General features: G+C 49.7%; 1 protein-coding gene across 5 annotated transcripts in view; it reads left to right on the forward strand.

Moving 5' to 3' along the window:
• NACC2 (NACC family member 2) overlaps nucleotides 1-16,449 on the forward strand; it is an 85,287-nt gene that overhangs the window by 53,813 nt on the left and 15,025 nt on the right. For all 5 annotated transcript variants that reach the window (XM_084821344.1, XM_084821346.1, XM_084821342.1 and 2 more), the window contains exons 2-3: nucleotides 9,333-10,254; nucleotides 14,818-14,985. In XM_084821344.1, the coding sequence (XP_084677470.1) occupies nucleotides 9,387-10,254; nucleotides 14,818-14,985 (1,036 nt within the window). In that variant the 5' untranslated portion in view covers nucleotides 9,333-9,386. The remainder of the gene's footprint in view (nucleotides 1-9,332; nucleotides 10,255-14,817; nucleotides 14,986-16,449) is intronic.

The raw sequence follows: 16,449 nt of genomic DNA on the forward strand, positions 1-16,449 counted from the left end.
AGAACATCCAGAATAACCCAATGGAATCTTAAATCTTGTGGAATCTAAAAGACACGACTCAAAAAGAAAAGGGACTGGGAGGGAGGAGGAACAAAAAAGGAGCAAAACTCAGGCACCAGCTCTTAGTTTCAAGGTTCTTATAGATGTTCTTTCTGGCAGGGAAGGGCAGAACAGGCTCCCTGCAGCTGTTCTTTCTCTGGCTGATATATGGGGGGGCCAGGTTGGCCTCCCCCTTGCCGTTATGTTCTTCCTGGGAGGCAGGAGGTGCAGCCTCCCAGGGGGCCCTTGCTTCTCTGGGCAGTGGATGAGGTCTAGTTACTGATGTGGGGGGAAGGGGGAAGAAAGCACAATTCAGTGCCTGTAAGTCTCCTTTAATACCAATATATCTGATGGGTGCTGGATTTCACTGGATGGCTGCAATCCAGAGAGATCTCAGAACAGTTAAGTTGCTTTCAGATCACAGGGACGTCAGCACACAGTGAAACCCTGTTCGGGCAGCAGTGCCCGCTTAATCAGGCGCAATTCTTTGACCTGCAGGGGTGGAAAGCCACGCTTCCTGTTCCGAATGCTGCATTCACCCAAGAGGTGCATCTTCATACAGCCAGCTGTGGGTTTTGAAAGGTCTGGGGCAGCTTTTTCCTCTCTCCTTTTTAGCACATGGCTCAAAAGTGGAAAAGGAAGAGTCTCTTTGGAAAAAATGGGTTTTGCACACGGATGCCACCTGCTGGGCCTGCAAAGTACAAAAGGAAAGGCAGGTTGCTGCTGGCACTTAAAGTGTCAGCAGCACTGCAGAGGCCTTCCCCATCTTGGGTGGCAACACATGGAAATATAGAACTGTGGAGGAAGGGGTCTCAGAGGTCATCTAGCCCAACCCCCCCAAATGCAGGCTCTGCACTGCAGGGTGCAGCTACAGCATCCCTGACAGATGGCCGCCCCACCTCTGCTGAAATGCCTCCAGTGAGGGAAATCCCACCACCTCCCAAGGCTGTCTGTTCCACTGCCAAACAGCTCTCCCTGCTAGGACGTTTCTCCTAATGTTTAGCTGAAATCTGCCTCCGTTCATTCATGTCCTGCCCCCATATTAGAATACCATTAATCTTTTCATCTCCAGTCTAAACACACCCAACTCTTTCAACTGTTCCTCAGAGGACTTGGTTTCTAGACCTCTCACCATCCTGGTTGCTCTTCCCTGGACACGCTCCAACTTGTCAATGTCCTTCTTAAAATGCGGGGCCCAGAACCGGACACAGTACTTCAAATGCGGCCTGAGTAACGCAGAGTAGAGCAGAACTATTGCTTCTGGGATGGACAGACCCATCTGTATTTTAGGAGACCCTTCAGCTCCAGTCTGAAACAAACAACACAGGGAGGGGAAAAGTCATATTCAGTGGAGAGGACTAAAAACAAACAAACACCTGTGCAATGGTGAGCCAGGATATTCAGATGTGCAGAATTTGGGGGGGAAACTGCACTGAATTCCAGATCTTGAGTCCTAAGGTAATATGCTGGGCATAGGTCCTTTCTCCTTGATTTAAAGAGAGGTTTATTCCCTTTCCAGACACGTGTGATTTTTAGAAATTCAGAAGTTGATGTACTAGCCCAGTATTTTCTGGACCAGGGGTGCAGAAACTCTGACTCAGGGGTCAAATCTAGCCTTCCAGAGTTCCCTAGAACTCTGTGGAGGGCTAGATTTGGGGTTGCTGGGGGGGGGGGTTGTATTTTGACTCTGCCTCTTTGCCTTTGGCACCGCCCACCACTGGAATGCAGCTCCGAGAGTTTTTCTGAAATTTAATTGAATAAGCTTCTGCACTTCTGCTGTACACTGACTTGCAGCAATTCTCCAGGGCTTCAGAGAGAGAGAGAGAGAGAGAGAGAGAGAGAGAGAGTGAGTTAGCCCTACCTGGAGATGCTGTGGATTGCATTCAAAACACCTGTCCTACTACTGAACCATTGCCTTTACCTCCTTTTATAGGAGGACTGAACTGTTCCTCCGGGCACGAGCACCTCCTTGTACGCCGAGTCAGGCCATCAAGCCATCTCGCCCAGGACCGATCCAACGCTCTTGCCCCAGCCAGTATTCGATCCGCCATCATCTTGCTTGCAGGTTCAGGAATGGCTGCACTTCCAAGCGCTGATGCCGTCTCTATCTGCACTCATTGCTTGTGATGGGATGTACATCTCCCTCTCCATCCCCCTTCTGATGCAACTAGTCACCCACAAATATCCCTTTTAATAGTTGGCTGGCAGTTTGACGGGCGCCTTGTCTGCCATGCTGCAATACGAACGTCTGAATGACTGGTGGCCGAAACAGCAGGGGCGAACAGTGCAGGCCCAAGATGCTTCCTCCACAAAGGCTTCTAGCCGGCTTCTTTAGAACTCCAGCATTCATCCTAGAGAAAGAGGAGAAGTTATTTCCGGCCTTTGTGGTTGCTGAGCAATGTAAGAAAACACAGAAGGCAAGGAAGCAAGGAGGACAGGTTTAACAAAACAAAAAGAAGTCCCGGATTCATTATGGCTTGCTTGATTTCCAGAGCCATGTAATTGATCTGGCTCTACATCTCAACAGCTGAGGGCAAAGCCATTTTAAAATCAAAATACCGTAGAATTTAAATAAATAAATAAATAAAATAGTGCCACACGTCTGCCAACTGTAACTGGGCGTCTTCTGTGCTTGTGAAAATGCAATGCAAATTAGGCTAATGACATGGCAACTGAAATATGCTAATGGACCAAGCTCATTATGACATTTCTGAAGTATCGCTTGCTGCTTGAACTGTTCCTGCTTCTTTTCTCTCTCAACCCTGAGCTAGCAACTTGCTTAGATATATAATATATAGAGTGCCCCCCGTCACCCCTGGATCTTAGGTTTGTCCTATTGTTAGATTATCTTTTCGGCGCCAGGTTAAGACCTCTCTTTTTTCCCAGGCATTTGGCAGCACATGATGAGTTTTAATCGGACCTGGATGTGCCTTTAGTTACGACTGACTGTTCAAAGTTGTTTTTAGCTGTATGTGGTTTGTGTATATGGTCTGTGTGCTTTTATGTAAATGGCTTTTAAACTTTGTATATTGTATTTTAGCATTTTCAGTTCTGTAAACTGCCCAGAGGTTTTGCACTGGAGACATTCCTAGTGATGAAACTCAATCCTCCCATTTCTCTCTCTTCCCCTGCCCCCACAAATATAGCCCTTGAAATCAGATCAGGGATAGCTATCTTTTCTCATTTTTTAATGCTGGGGGTGGGGGAACAGAAACAGAGGGAACATTATTTATTTATATTATGTTGTTGTTATTGCTGTTCAATAAATTTGTTAGATGTCTTCCTCAAAAAAAAAACGGCTCAAGATGTCTTAACAGGGATTAAAACATACAAAAATTCAATTTACAATAGCTACAGACAATTAATAAAATGCCTGGACCTGATAAAACAACTAAGGGTGTAATCCTATGCATGTTTCATTAAGAAGCCCCAACCTGTGTTGTCAAATATCTGGGAGGAGAGGCAAGTCTAAACCTGCCACCGAAAAGTTGACAACGTTGGCACCAGGCAAGCCTCACTGGGGAAAGAGTTGTATCACAGGGAGTGGGGGCACCACCGAAAAGGCCCTCTCCCTTGTTGCAGGAGAGCATTTATAAACCACCTTTTGGCCATAGCGAAGGCGCCCAAGCCAGAGTAGGGAGATGAACCGTTAAAACCAAATCCATCCACAATCCAAAATGAAACCCAGCTATTTTAAAACCCCAAAGAGCCGGTTCAGAACCTTCAATCGCACATTGAAAGCTGCATCCTCCCACTCACATCCCCAGCAACTGGGCCTCTGATACTGGAGGAAATATATAGCCATCATGACCAGTAGCCACCGGTAGCCTTCTTCTTCACTGCAGGAGTCCCGCCTAGATACAACCTATCAGCAAGGTGAGATCTGCTTTGCCTAGGAGAGACCACAGTTGGTGAATTAGCCAGAATTGGCTAAAAGGTGCCCAACCTTCCTTTCGTTGGTCCATCTTCCCTGCCACCCTGGGATTTACAAGAAGGGAAAGATGGTCCAAACAAGGGCCAGCATTTTATGAGAAGCAATGTGAAGCAAGATGTGGTAGTGGACTGGCGTTTTTTTGGATTTGGTGCCTTTCCTGTGGGTTTTCAGGAGCTGGGGCAGGGGGTGACGTGTGATGAGACTCATATCTGAGCAACAGCACCCTCCCTGGAAAGGCAAAAGGAGCTGGAGGCATCTGAAGGCCCTTCTGGCGTCGGGGGCGGGGGGAGGCGTGTTGAAGGTCTCCCAAGAGGAAAGTGGCAAAGTTTGTCATCTCCTGTGGACAACTGGGCCTAGTCCCATGTCATCAGTGTGATGACACTTGGCTGTCGAGATCAGAACCACTCAAGAACTTATTACTAGTAGTAAGCACTAGTGGTAGTAAGTAAAGCCACCACTAATAAGTGCTCCTACTCCTAGGTAGAACTGCTATTAGAACTGTTCAAGAACTTACTATTGGTAGTAAGTACTACCAGTAGTAAGTACTACTTACTACTTCAATAATGCCATCAGTATACATTTCACCTTGCAGAGTCATATAAGTGAAACAGGCCTATTCTCCCAAGGAGATTACCATTGAGTAGATCAGGCCGCCTCGAGCCGCAGCTGGGGGTTGTGAGCCAACTCCAGGGCATGTGGCGCAAATGGGGCGGGGTGGGGGAGAGACTATACCAGATGTGGGTGACCTCCCTTGAAGGTTAAGGTGAGGCTTGGGTCTGGCCCCAGCAGCTGAGTGCCTCCGAGTCTGGGATCAGGGGGTATCATAGAATAGTATAGTAGGGTTGGAAGGGGCCTACAAGGATACTTAACATAGGGGGGTAGGACGGATACTTAACGTAGGGGGGTAAGACTTCGGGGTAGGATGAGGCCAGGGCAATTGCCTATTTTGGAACAGAATGCGTGTGTGCACGGATGCGAATGACACCCCAACCACCAGCTTTATCAGGGAGAAGGAGAATGTTTGGGGGTGGCATTAAGGATGGTTTCTTTCCTGGGGTCGGGGATCTGGTGTGTGTCTGGGGTCGGGGCGATCGTCTCTCCTGTCCAAGCTCCCTCGGCTGCCCCATTTCTTTCCGACCCTGGAAGAGTTAACCGGAGAACTGCACCAGCTCTGCGGACTGTTTGGAATACTTTAAATGCTTTGCCGCTCTGGATGGCAGAGGGGGCCGGTTTACGGTGTAATTCAGATGCAAAACTGCACCATAAATTCAGTGGAGGGGGGAGACCCGTCTCAGTTGCTGTGGCACTGCTAAGCATTTCATCGGAGATACAGTACAGTATTTCTGCCATCTTTGTTTGCATTGCAGTGACTCATCAAAAGTCTGTTTTGTACCAACACTCACAGCATTCCTCTGGCACTGGTCCGTATTCTCCCCCCCAGTCTGCTTTTTTTCTTTCCCCCCCACCCCTCTCCCCTCCTTTTCTCCCAAGCTCCAGTTTGAAACTGACATTGGCTTCAGTTTCCCTCATCAAAAGGCTCCATTCATTGCAGAGAATGGCCTGGATCTGAAGCCGCATCCGGCCTGTTCATTGAAATGCTTTGCACCGCTGCCTGTGCTGGGGAGATTTGACTTAGTGGGGAAAGCTGGAGCTCACAGCAGAGGCAAACGGAGGAGTCAGAGACTGGGGGTACCCCCCCCTGCCAGTTCCCCTTCTCCGTCCCCAAGCGGTCTTTGCTGCTGCATTTTAAGTGGAGCAGGTTGGGTGCTGAAGAGGGACGTGGGGGGGCCATCGTCCCGCGAAAAGCGGTGCTGTGGATTTCGCACAGTTTTTAAGGTACGTCCACACGAGAGGAGGCGGTGATGATGGGGAGGGGAGGAGTGGGGGGTCGGGGGGGCATGGGAAAGAAAGACATTCTTTGCACTGAAGATTTGGAGGATGTAACGCAGATGCAGAGAGATGGTCAGCTTGAATTGTAGCTTTGTAGCGTGACTGTGTGTGTGTTCGTTGTGTCTGTGTGTCTCTGCATGTTTATGTGTCTGTGTGTGTCTCTCTCTCTCTCTGTGTGTTTGTGTGTCTCTGTATCTTGGTGTGTTTGTGTCTCTGTGTGTGTGGGAGAGAGAGAAAACAGAGCAGTCCATTGTGTGGGTACTTTCTCTTTTTTTGTTGTTTTGAGCAGTCAGCTTGCGGTGGAGGAATGGATCTTTTGGATCCTTGTTACAAATTTGGCCAAATGCGCCTGCTGTTGCAGCGACCCAGAGCTGAGATCTGCTGGGTGGATGTTGTGTTTTGACCATGTGGGGTGAGGGGGCAAGAGGCTTTAATCCATATTCACAACAGTCGGATATGTGCCAAAGAGAGGAGTGCAGCTCCATTAAAACTCAAGGGGAGCATTGTGTGTGTGTTTTCTCCTGTCCTCTCCCCTTTGGCTAAAGTAGGTTGCACTCCCGCAAATCTCTAATGGCTTTGGGTTTTTTCTGCTTCAGGAGGTTTTGCCCCCATCGTTCGAGTTGTGCCACTTCTGCTTTGGTGCATGTACGGGGGGGACGAGATACTTGCCGCGACATGAGGATCCTAAAATAGCTCCCGCACGCCCTGCTGCAATTTTGATGCAAAGTCGAGAGCCCCAGCACTTCTACATGGAGGGCGACATCTCTTTCCCCACCCCTAAACCCTACATTTGCAGGGCTGGCCGCCCGGCTCATTCCTGCCTTGCCCTGGGCTCTTGCAGGGAGCTGCAGAGTTGATAAGGGAACTTGGGAGACTTGCGGAAAGGCGACTCTGCCTATGTCCTGGGCTATGTTGGAAGCCAGCAACCCCCTCCCTCAGTCATCGTCTCCCCCTTGTCCCCGAAATTACGTGGTGGGGAAAACCACTGCAAGTCTCCGGTTTTCCGGTAGCTCAAATGGACAGCAAAACTTCTGTGTTGAACTTGCTGCATTTTTAAAGCTTTTAATACAGCCTCCCCCTGAGACCCCTCCAGATGCGTCGGACCACAACTTCCATCATCTCTCAGCCAGCCTGGAGGAAGATGGAAGTTGTAGTCTGAAGCATCTGGAGCCTGCCCCATTGGTTGGGGGATTATGGGACCTGCAGTCTGACACATCTGGTGGGCACCTGGTTGGGAGAGGTGCTTTAACACATCTCCCCACCATCACTACCACCACCTTTATCCTAAGTTCCAAGCCCCATCAGCTTTCCCCCCCTGGAGTGTGCTTTGCATGCTGTGATCGTGTCTTGCGTTAGAAACTCCTTCCTCGTTCTAAGACCTGGTTTGGCACCAGGTCCTCGCCTTTTGTGGGACTGGGTTTTTTTTGGCCTTTCTAAGGTTCGGATGTTGGGAGGCTCTCTTAATGGCAGGCATGATTCCGGTTTAAGGCTGGTGGAGTGAATGGATACAGCCGACGGGGGGTTGTTTTAATCCGAAGCATGCGTAACTTTCCAGTTGTGCGGTAGAACTGGAATTTGTGGATGGCACCAGCTGCATTTCTTGTGGGTTCTCCCACTGTTCAGTGCTCGGGGAATGAGATGGGGGGTTTTCATGCCCATTATCTAGATTCCTTTCTCATCTTGGGTTTGATCCAGGATCTGCCTCCTGGAAGAAGACCCTCCCTCCCTGCAATTTTGGGGGGTCCCCCCTCCCTTCCCATGCACTACAGATCACCCCATTCAGCAAGGTCTCCTGACTCTCTGTGTAGTGTTTTCAGGAGCGTAAATCTGGATCCAACCCGTCAATGGAATTATTTTTACCAAACATCTTTAGCAGAGAACAGGAGGCAGGTTGGTTGGTTGGTTCGTTTTCAAGAAAGTGGCGTGAAAAGAAGACCTTGTTGTGTTTATTTGTTTGTTACATTGATATCCTCCCAGGAGCCCAACTCCGCATCTGCCTACCGCGCAAATTGCACCATGCATATTGCTCAATTCAGACAAGGCGGAGACACTCGTTGCAGCTGGTTCGTCTGTCCAGTGAAGTGCCATTCAACCTGCAGTAGTTTCATGGGGACGGAGTGCCGTGGGCCCCAGGAGCTTGTGCGTGGCTGCTGTGTGCAGCTCTGGTTCCTGGCTTGAGGAGGCCCTGGGCACAGTGCCATTTGGTGTAGGCCCAAGCGTGGCTTTTTCTGTATCGCCCTAAAAGAGGACACCGGCTTTGCGTGAAAATGCACGCGCGCTCCAGTCTGGCGGCCGGAGCAACTGGGTCTAGCTGCCATTTAAATTTCCCAGAATGCCCCGACATAGCATTGCCCTGAAGCACTGTGAGAAAATAAAATGGTGACTGCCCAGCATTGTTTGGAGTGCTGCTGCCCCCAGCTAAACCTGAGAGCGCCCACTAGAGCATCTCTGTGTCCGCCCCCTTTTTCATCCTCACAACAACCCTCTGAGGTTGTTTTTAAATTCGATATGTTAAAGATTGTATATTACGTTTTTATTATGTTGCATTTGTGGTTGTAATTTTTGTGAATGGCCCAGAGAGCTTTGGCCATAGGGGGGTATAGAAAAGAACTAAAGGACATTTTATTTATTTATTATTAGATTTATATCCCACTTTCTTCCTCTTGCAATTAACCCAAGGTACCTTCCATGAACCTCCTCCTCCCTCTTTTTAAGCCTCACAACAACCCTGTGAGGTAGATGAGGCTGAGTGTCAGTGACTGTGTAGTGTATCAGTGTGGTATAGAGGTTAGAGTGTTGGACTGGGACTCAGGAGGCCTGGGTTCAAGTCCCCACTCGACCATGAAGCTCACTGGGTGACTTTGGGCCAGTCACTGACTCTTAAGCCTCATCTACCTCACAGGATTGTTGTAAGGTGCCTTGCAAGAGGAAAAAAAGTGAGATATAAATGTAATAATAAATACAAAATAAATAAATACATTTCATTTCCTTTATGTCATTTCTATACCGCACAGTGGCCAAAGCCCTGTGGGCCATTCATGAAAACTAACCACAAATAATAATAACAACAACATAATAATAAAAACATAATATAAATTTTTAACATACAACATTTAAAAACAATTGAAGGGCGCAATCCTACTCATGTTTAGACAGAAAAAAGGCCTGCAGTTCCTAGGAGGCATTCTGGGAGTTGTAGGCCTTTTTTCTGTCTAAACGTACATAGGATGCACCTTTAAGTACCTAAAATTAAATAAGAAAAGAAAAGACTAGCCCAAAGTCACGCCATGAGCGTCATGGCTGAGTGGGGACTAGAACCCGGGTCTCCCCATTCCTAGCCCAGCAGTCTAACCACTGCACTGCACTGGCTCGCGTCTTTGGCCGTCTGCTCCAACTAGCGACATTTTTGTCTTTTTTTTAAGAAAAAAAGACGTTCCTTTTCTCCATCCCTCCTCTGTCCCCACCACAGATGCACCCTCCTTCGGACCCTGCCCCGTTGAATGTGTAAAGGATTCGCTGAGCCATGTCGCAAATGTTGCACATAGAAATCCCTAACTTTGGGAACACCGTCCTGGGCTCCCTGAACGAGCAGCGTCTCCTGGGGCTGTACTGCGATGTCTCCATTGTTGTCAAGGGACAGGCCTTCAAGGCGCACCGGGCCGTCCTGGCCGCCAGCAGCCTCTATTTCCGGGACTTGTTCAGCGGGAACAGCAAGAGCGCCTTCGAGCTACCGGGATCGGTGCCCCCGGCCTGCTTCCAGCAAATCCTCTCCTTCTGCTACACCGGGAAGTTGACCATGGCGGCCAGCGAGCAGCTGGTGGTGATGTACACGGCCGGCTTCCTCCAGATCCAGCACATCGTGGAGAAAGGCACAGACTTGATGTTCAAGGTCAGCTCGCCACACTGTGACTCCCAGACCGCTGCCATGGAGGAGCCAGGCTCGGCGCCCCAGAGCCCCTGCCACCCGCTGCCGCTGGCCTCCGCCCCCTACGCCGCCTCCCCTTCCATGCCCATCCCGCTGCTCACCCGGGTCAAGCACGAGAACCTGGAGCTGCCGACGGCGGCGGGGCTGCCCGCCAAGCGGTCCCTGGAGGGGGGCTTCCGGGACGCGGCCGGGGGGAGCTCCTCCACCTCCTCCGGCGGGGCGCCCCTCAAGCTCTCCCGCGTCTCCTATTACGGAGTGCCCAGCCTCGCCACGCTCATCCCGAGCATATCGCAGGCCCAGTACTCACAGGGGGAGCGGACAAGCCCCGGCGCCAGCAGCCTCCCCACCACCGACAGCCCCACGTCCTACCACAACGAGGAGGATGAGGAAGATGATGAAGCCTACGACACCATGGCTGAGGAGCAGTACGGGCAGATGTACATCAAGTCGACCGGCGGCTATGCAGGTAACCACTCCCCCCCCCTTTAATCTCTAGTTCCCGCCTTCCTCTGCTTTAAATTTTTATGGGAAATGTTAGCGGTGAGTATGTGCAAGCTTTTGAGTCACACAGAACGATCTTTGCCAGGCTGATATTTGCTTTTGGCCTCCTCTGTTTTAAATTAAGTCTCTGCAAGCTTTTGAGGCACACAGAATGATCTTTGCCAGGCTGATATTTGCTTTTTGGCCTCCTGCTTTAAATTTCTACAGGACCATAAAAAGTTAGTGGTGGGTAGCATCAGGCTTCGAATGACATAGAACAATCCCTGTCAAGCAGGCATTTGCTTTCCTGTATTGGAGAGAAGGCTGTAGCTCAGTGGTAGAGCATCTGCTTTGCATGCAGAAGGTCTCAGGTTTGATCCCCGGTGTCTCCAGGTTACTATGCATGTCTGATGCCCCAGAGAGTGCTGCCAGTTGATGTAAGGCAACACTGAGCTGGATGGATTTTTGGCCCGATTTTGTGTGAGGTAGCTTCTGATGTTCCCATGTGTTTTTTTAAAACATTGTGTTCGCTGTCAGACTGAAAAACTAAATGAATCTTGCATTTGCTGAAGGCTGATTTGGTAGAAGGGGACATCTGTTAAATACATGAAGACGTTTTGATCGGTAGGCGAGATGTGTTCCTCCTTTTCTAGTAAAGCAATAGCAAGGGGCTGTTTCATCTTCAATGAATTGTTTGTTGTGGGGGCAGGGACTGGTTCTCTCAATGGGGCTCTCCCATTGCATGGGATCGCGTGGGTGGTGTTTCTTTTGGCTCCCAGGCAAAAGGCACAGGAATCGTAATTTTTGCAACTTGTTGACAACGCACATTGATTTTTTGGGCAAGGGGTTGCGTTTTCATGGGTTCCTCAACAGTCACCGAAACTGGCAAGATAATTGTACTGGTCAGTTTCCTTGGACCTGACCAATCTGAAAGCATTGGCTGCATTTACACACAATGCTAAGCCATGGTTAATGTTAACACAGATCCTGAGCATGAACAAATTCACACAGATCCTGATTTGAGCATGTACAAATTCCATCCATCCCAAAGGAAACTTGCACCAGGTGTGAGTCTGTTCACATATAACGCTAAGCCATCGTTTATGTTAACCTTGGTTTGTTGCTTTAGCCACAGTTTGTCTTTCAGACAAGCAAACAATCCCCAACTTGTTCTCCCCATTTCTGGTTTCTTTCTCTCCCACCATTTTGCCAGCAGTTCAGAGCAGTTTCATTTTCAGGCTGCTCTTACTAGGCGCCTCTGTTTCAGGACAGACAGCTACTCAAGCAAATCATGGTTTGGGGTTCAGACATCACAGCAAGCCATGGTTCAAGCACCCCACTGAGTCAGCCCTCAACAAACCCATTCTTAAGAGTTTTCATCTGCCTCAGCAGGCCTTTTGTAAAGTTAAGCAGGCCTTTTGTAAAGGTCTTCATTGGCCATTCAGGACCAAACCACCCCAAAATACTTTGCTTTACAACAAGGAACAATCTATTTTTGCTGGGAAAACTCGTTTTCCTCCCAGCTACTGTGAGGATTTCAGCTAAACTCAGAGGGAACGGGGAATTGTGGGGCAGAGGGGGTGGCAGATGACATCAGCGTCCCTGCTAATAAAAAAACGTTGGTGCTGTGTCTCATTGAGCCCTGCCTCCGCTACACCACTGCCTTCAGAGTGGTTTCATTTTCAGCCTGCGTTTGTCAGGTGCCTCTGTTTCAGGCCAGATCCCAACACCAACAAGCCAGGACTATGCCATAGTTCTGGGTTCAGGCGTCACACCAAGCCAGAGTTTAAGCAAGCCGGACTTCTGTTTGTGGTTTATAGCTGGTGAACAAACCATGGTTTGCAAGGGTTCAGACATAAATACAAGCCAGATTTCAAGAAACCACACCCTGGCTTCGCATTATATATCTTGCCGCCTCTAACAGCCGATAGGGGCCCCAGGGAAATAAAAGCAGAAGAGATTCTTTGTAAATGTGTCCAACTCTGTCTCAAAACTTCTTAGTTCCTTTCCTTCTACAATTGTTCAAGGGACATATTCCCAAATGACACTGCTGATTTCCATTCTAAGCTTATTTCCAGTTTTTAGCTGCCTATTATCCTGCAACTCTTTTTTTAACCTAAAATAGCTCTTCCACGGCAAGAGGCATTGCATTAGCCTGTCTGATATATTTATAGCATGCTGCCTTACCCCCTCTGCAAATGGCCCAATATTTTACCTATTTAAAACATGTATACCGTGCTCTTCCACGTTACAAAAGATGCTCGCCTCATCTACAACCCATAAAATCATAACAATACAAAAACAAGCAAAGGTAGCCCTTTTGGTCACAAGTTAAAAAAAAATCCAAAATCCATAATAGGACTAGGGATGGATGGGTGCCCCCCCCCCCCGCTCGGTCTGGGTTCTCTGGGTGCCAGTCTGGACCCATGCTCGAGCTCCCCACCACTTGGTGAGCCACCCGCACTCACCCAGGCCCCGTTCTCGAGCTCTGCGATCACCGGGGGTGGGGGGGGTGATGATTGCAAAAATGTGCATATTTAGATATATGCAAAATGGGGTCATGAATAGCCCATATACGCAAGATTACAGGCAAAAACAGGTGGGTGGGAAATCCACTATTAAACAATGCAACTCTTGGTTCATTGAAATTAGAGGAGATGGCATTCTCTAAGCAGACCCATGAAAACTGGACAGTGCCTTGTTGCGTAGTGTATTTCAAGGCCAGGCATCCCCTGGCTTTTTGTGGGAACGAGGGCACCGTGGGGTGTGGTGCTTTGCAGGGAGGGGGGATGAGCACAGAAACTGATACCTGTGGCTGAATTCAAGTCACATCACAAGACTAAAACCTTCTCTGAGATTTGTTCAATCCTGTTTGCCTTGCGTTTGCAAATACGAGAAACTCTGTGGCTCCGATAGGCGCATCGATGCGTTGGCCACACAAAGCCCCAATATGGCTTTCAATTTCAGCAGCGTCCTAATGATGCGTTTGGGCTTGTTTGTTTGTTTGTTTAGCAGGGATGATTTTCTGTTTTTCTTTGCTTAAGTGTGACTTCATGTGTGATAATAACAGCAACTCACAGCTGGTTCACAGAGACAAGCGACAGTTTTGATCCAAACCTATGCAAGGGGTTTCTCTGGAGGAGCTGCTGCTCCTCACGTCCATCTGCAAAGATGAGCCCCAAGGGTTTTCCCTCCTTACTGGGCATTTTAAAATTTGGGCTTTGTATGGATTTTGGCAAGTGGCCTGTCAGCAGATTTGCATGCAACACATCCCTGGGTCAGTCTTCAACATGGATAGCGCAGGCTGGGAAAACCTCCTGTCTGGAAGCCAGGAGAGCCATCACTGAGCAGAGTAGACCTTCCTCAGGGACGAGCCACTGAGGGCCGCCCGCCTCTGTCTGTCTCTGTCTGTCTGCCTGCCTGCCTGCCTGCCTGCCCACCTTCCTTTCTTTCTTTCTTTCTTTCTTTCTTTCTTTCTTTCTTTCTCACTCTCACTCTCACTCTCACTCTCACTCTCACTCTCACTCTCACTCTCACTTTCACTCATTCTTTCTGTCTTTCGCTCTCTCTCTCTCTCTTTCTTTCTGTCTGTCTTTCTGTCTTCCTTCCTTCCTTCCTCTCTTTCTTTTTCTTCCCCTCCCTCTCTCTCTCTCTCTCTCTCTCTCTCTCTCATTCTCTCTGTCTGTCTCATTCTCTTCCTCCCTCCCTCCCTCCCTCCCTCCCTCTCATTCTGTTTGTCTTTCTCTCTCTTTCTGTCATTCTCTTGTTTGTTCTTTCTTTCTCTCTCTCCCCCCCCATTCTTTTTGTCTTTCTTACTCTTTTTCTCTCTTTCTCTTTCTTTCTCTCACTTTCTTTCTTCCTTTTGTTCTTTCTTGTTCTCTCTCTCCCCCCCCCCCAATCTGGATTAGAGAGGCCTTTCTGATTCAGTGGGGTACTGCCTCTTATGACCATTGACTTGCAGCATTTCCCATGCCTGTTGCACCCTGAATATTCCTCTGTGGAGCAAAACCATTCAACCAGAACTAGCCCATCATTCAGCCAATAGCCACATTGGCTGGTTACAATGGGAGTTGTAGTCCAGCAAAACTGGTGGGCACCAGGTTGAGGAAGAAGGCTGCCATGAAGGTTCGCTGACCCTACCAAAAAGAAGTCCTGTGTACTGTGTGGGGAGGAATGTGAAGCTGGAAGAGGCAGCATGGACAACTTTAGAACAGGGGTGCAGAACCTCTCAGCCCAAGGGCCAAATTCAATTCCAGAGAAGCTCTTGGGGGCTGCATTCCAGTGGTGGGCAGGGCCAAGGGCAAAAGGGGCAGGGCCCAAAACACCAGCATATTTTAGCTTCAAGCTCTCGCTGGCAGTAACTAAGCCTTAGGAGAGGCATTTCATCCTTTTAGAATGGCTGGAGGGGAAAGCCGCAGGAAAGCTGGGACACCCTCAAATGATCCATGGGTGGAGGGAAGGGGCGTGGGCAGTGGAAGGGGCGTGGGCAGTAGGAGGGGGCATGGCCTGCTTTAACGCTTCTCCTCCGTGTTGCCGTCTCTTCCCAAAGTGCCTCAAGAGAAGCCCGAGCAGCTGCCGTTAGAGAGCCGCTCCTGTGTCCTCATCCGGCGCGATTTGGTTGCCCTCCCTGCAAGTCTTATCAGTCAGATCGGATATCGGTGCCACCCCAAACTCTACTCAGAAGGAGATCCTGGAGAAAAACTTGAACTTGTTGCAGGTAACACAGCAGTCGCACACTCCTATGGGCCGGTGATTTCGGTTTGCAAACCACCTTCTTCCCTTTTCTTATTTGAAATTGCTTGAGTGTATCCGGTTGTCAGATTAGCACTCTGGATGCGGGTTTTCCCCTGCGGCTGTGAATAAATTCCTCTTCATAATAATCTTATTTAAACATTGTATAATTCCACTATCAGGAGTTATTGATTAAAAAAAACCAATTTTACCGTTATAATTGAATTCCTCCAGCCTGCATTTCTCCTGAATAATTTGATGCTTTAAAAAAGTATTAATAGAAAATTAGTGAAGGTCAGGAGACATTGCGATGATCCCAAATCTAGAAACATGCTTTTATAAAACTGATCGGACCTGAATTCATTTGCTTTGTACAATGAATCTGCCCTAAAACAAACAATCCGCCGGCCTCTCTCTCTCTCCCCCAGCTTCCCCGAGCATGTCAAGAGGGGAGCTTTTCATCTTCTCGGCTCGTTACCCAGGCGCCGAGAAAGGGAGACGTGGATTAAGATGTCTGCAGGATGGGCTGCTCTTTTGCTGATGAGGCTGTATGGACCATCCAGACTGGAGCAATTGGGAAGAGACAGGGGGAGAGGCGGCTAGTATAGGTTAGAGGCTGTGGCACCCTCCTTCGGGATGCGACCTGTCCACGAAACACAGATCAGGCCTGGCGGCGCTCGCCCTCTCCTGTGGCAGGCAGCAGGGATGAGGGGCCTCCGGTCTGTGAGCGGCAGAGGCAGGTGGCGCCATTGTCAGTGGGCCGGTGCATCTGCTCAGAGCTGCTGTCAGAACCAGCCAGAACTCTAAAGGAGCTACATGCGTCTTGCCTTGGACACTCCCCTTAGAGTTCTGAGTAGTTCTGACCGCAGCCCGGAGCGGATCCACTGCCCCACTGACAGCAGAGCCACCAGCCCGCCGTGCCACCCCATCCAGCCCGCTGGGATTCAGGCAGGGGCCCTCCCCGAAGCCCCGCCCCTCTGAGCAGTGAGAGGGGGCGGGAGCACTGTGCCACGGCCCCGGGAGCGTTTCTTGGGTCCGTGCCTCCGCTCCCTTCATGCTTCTCTTGCCTCCCGCGGGTGGGGGGCGAAGCCGCCATCCCGCTCCGGCAGCACCACAAGGAGCTGCTCTTCCAGCTGCGCAGCTTCTTCAGCCGCCTCTCGCTGCTCAGGGATGGCCGTAGGTGGTGAAGCAGCTGCAGAGTTCCCTGTCTCCGTGCAGAGAGAAGCAGTCGCCCCATGCCTCTCTCTGCGTGGAGAACAGGGACAGAGGGCCTTCTCTGTGGTGGCCCCCACTCTGTGGAACTCCCTCCCTAGGGAGCTCCGCCATGCCCCCTCTTTAATGAGCTTCCACCGTGCCTTAAAAACGTGTTTGGGCAGGCATTTGGGGTGGGTTAGGCAGGCATTTGGGGTGGGTTAGGGTATTTTTAGAAATATGATGTTTTTAAATGTAG

This window comes from Heloderma suspectum, chromosome 14 (genome assembly GCF_057233095.1).
Source record: "Heloderma suspectum isolate Gila_16-S chromosome 14, 16-S_ref, whole genome shotgun sequence".
In the NCBI taxonomy this organism is placed as follows: Eukaryota; Metazoa; Chordata; class Lepidosauria; order Squamata; family Helodermatidae; genus Heloderma; species Heloderma suspectum.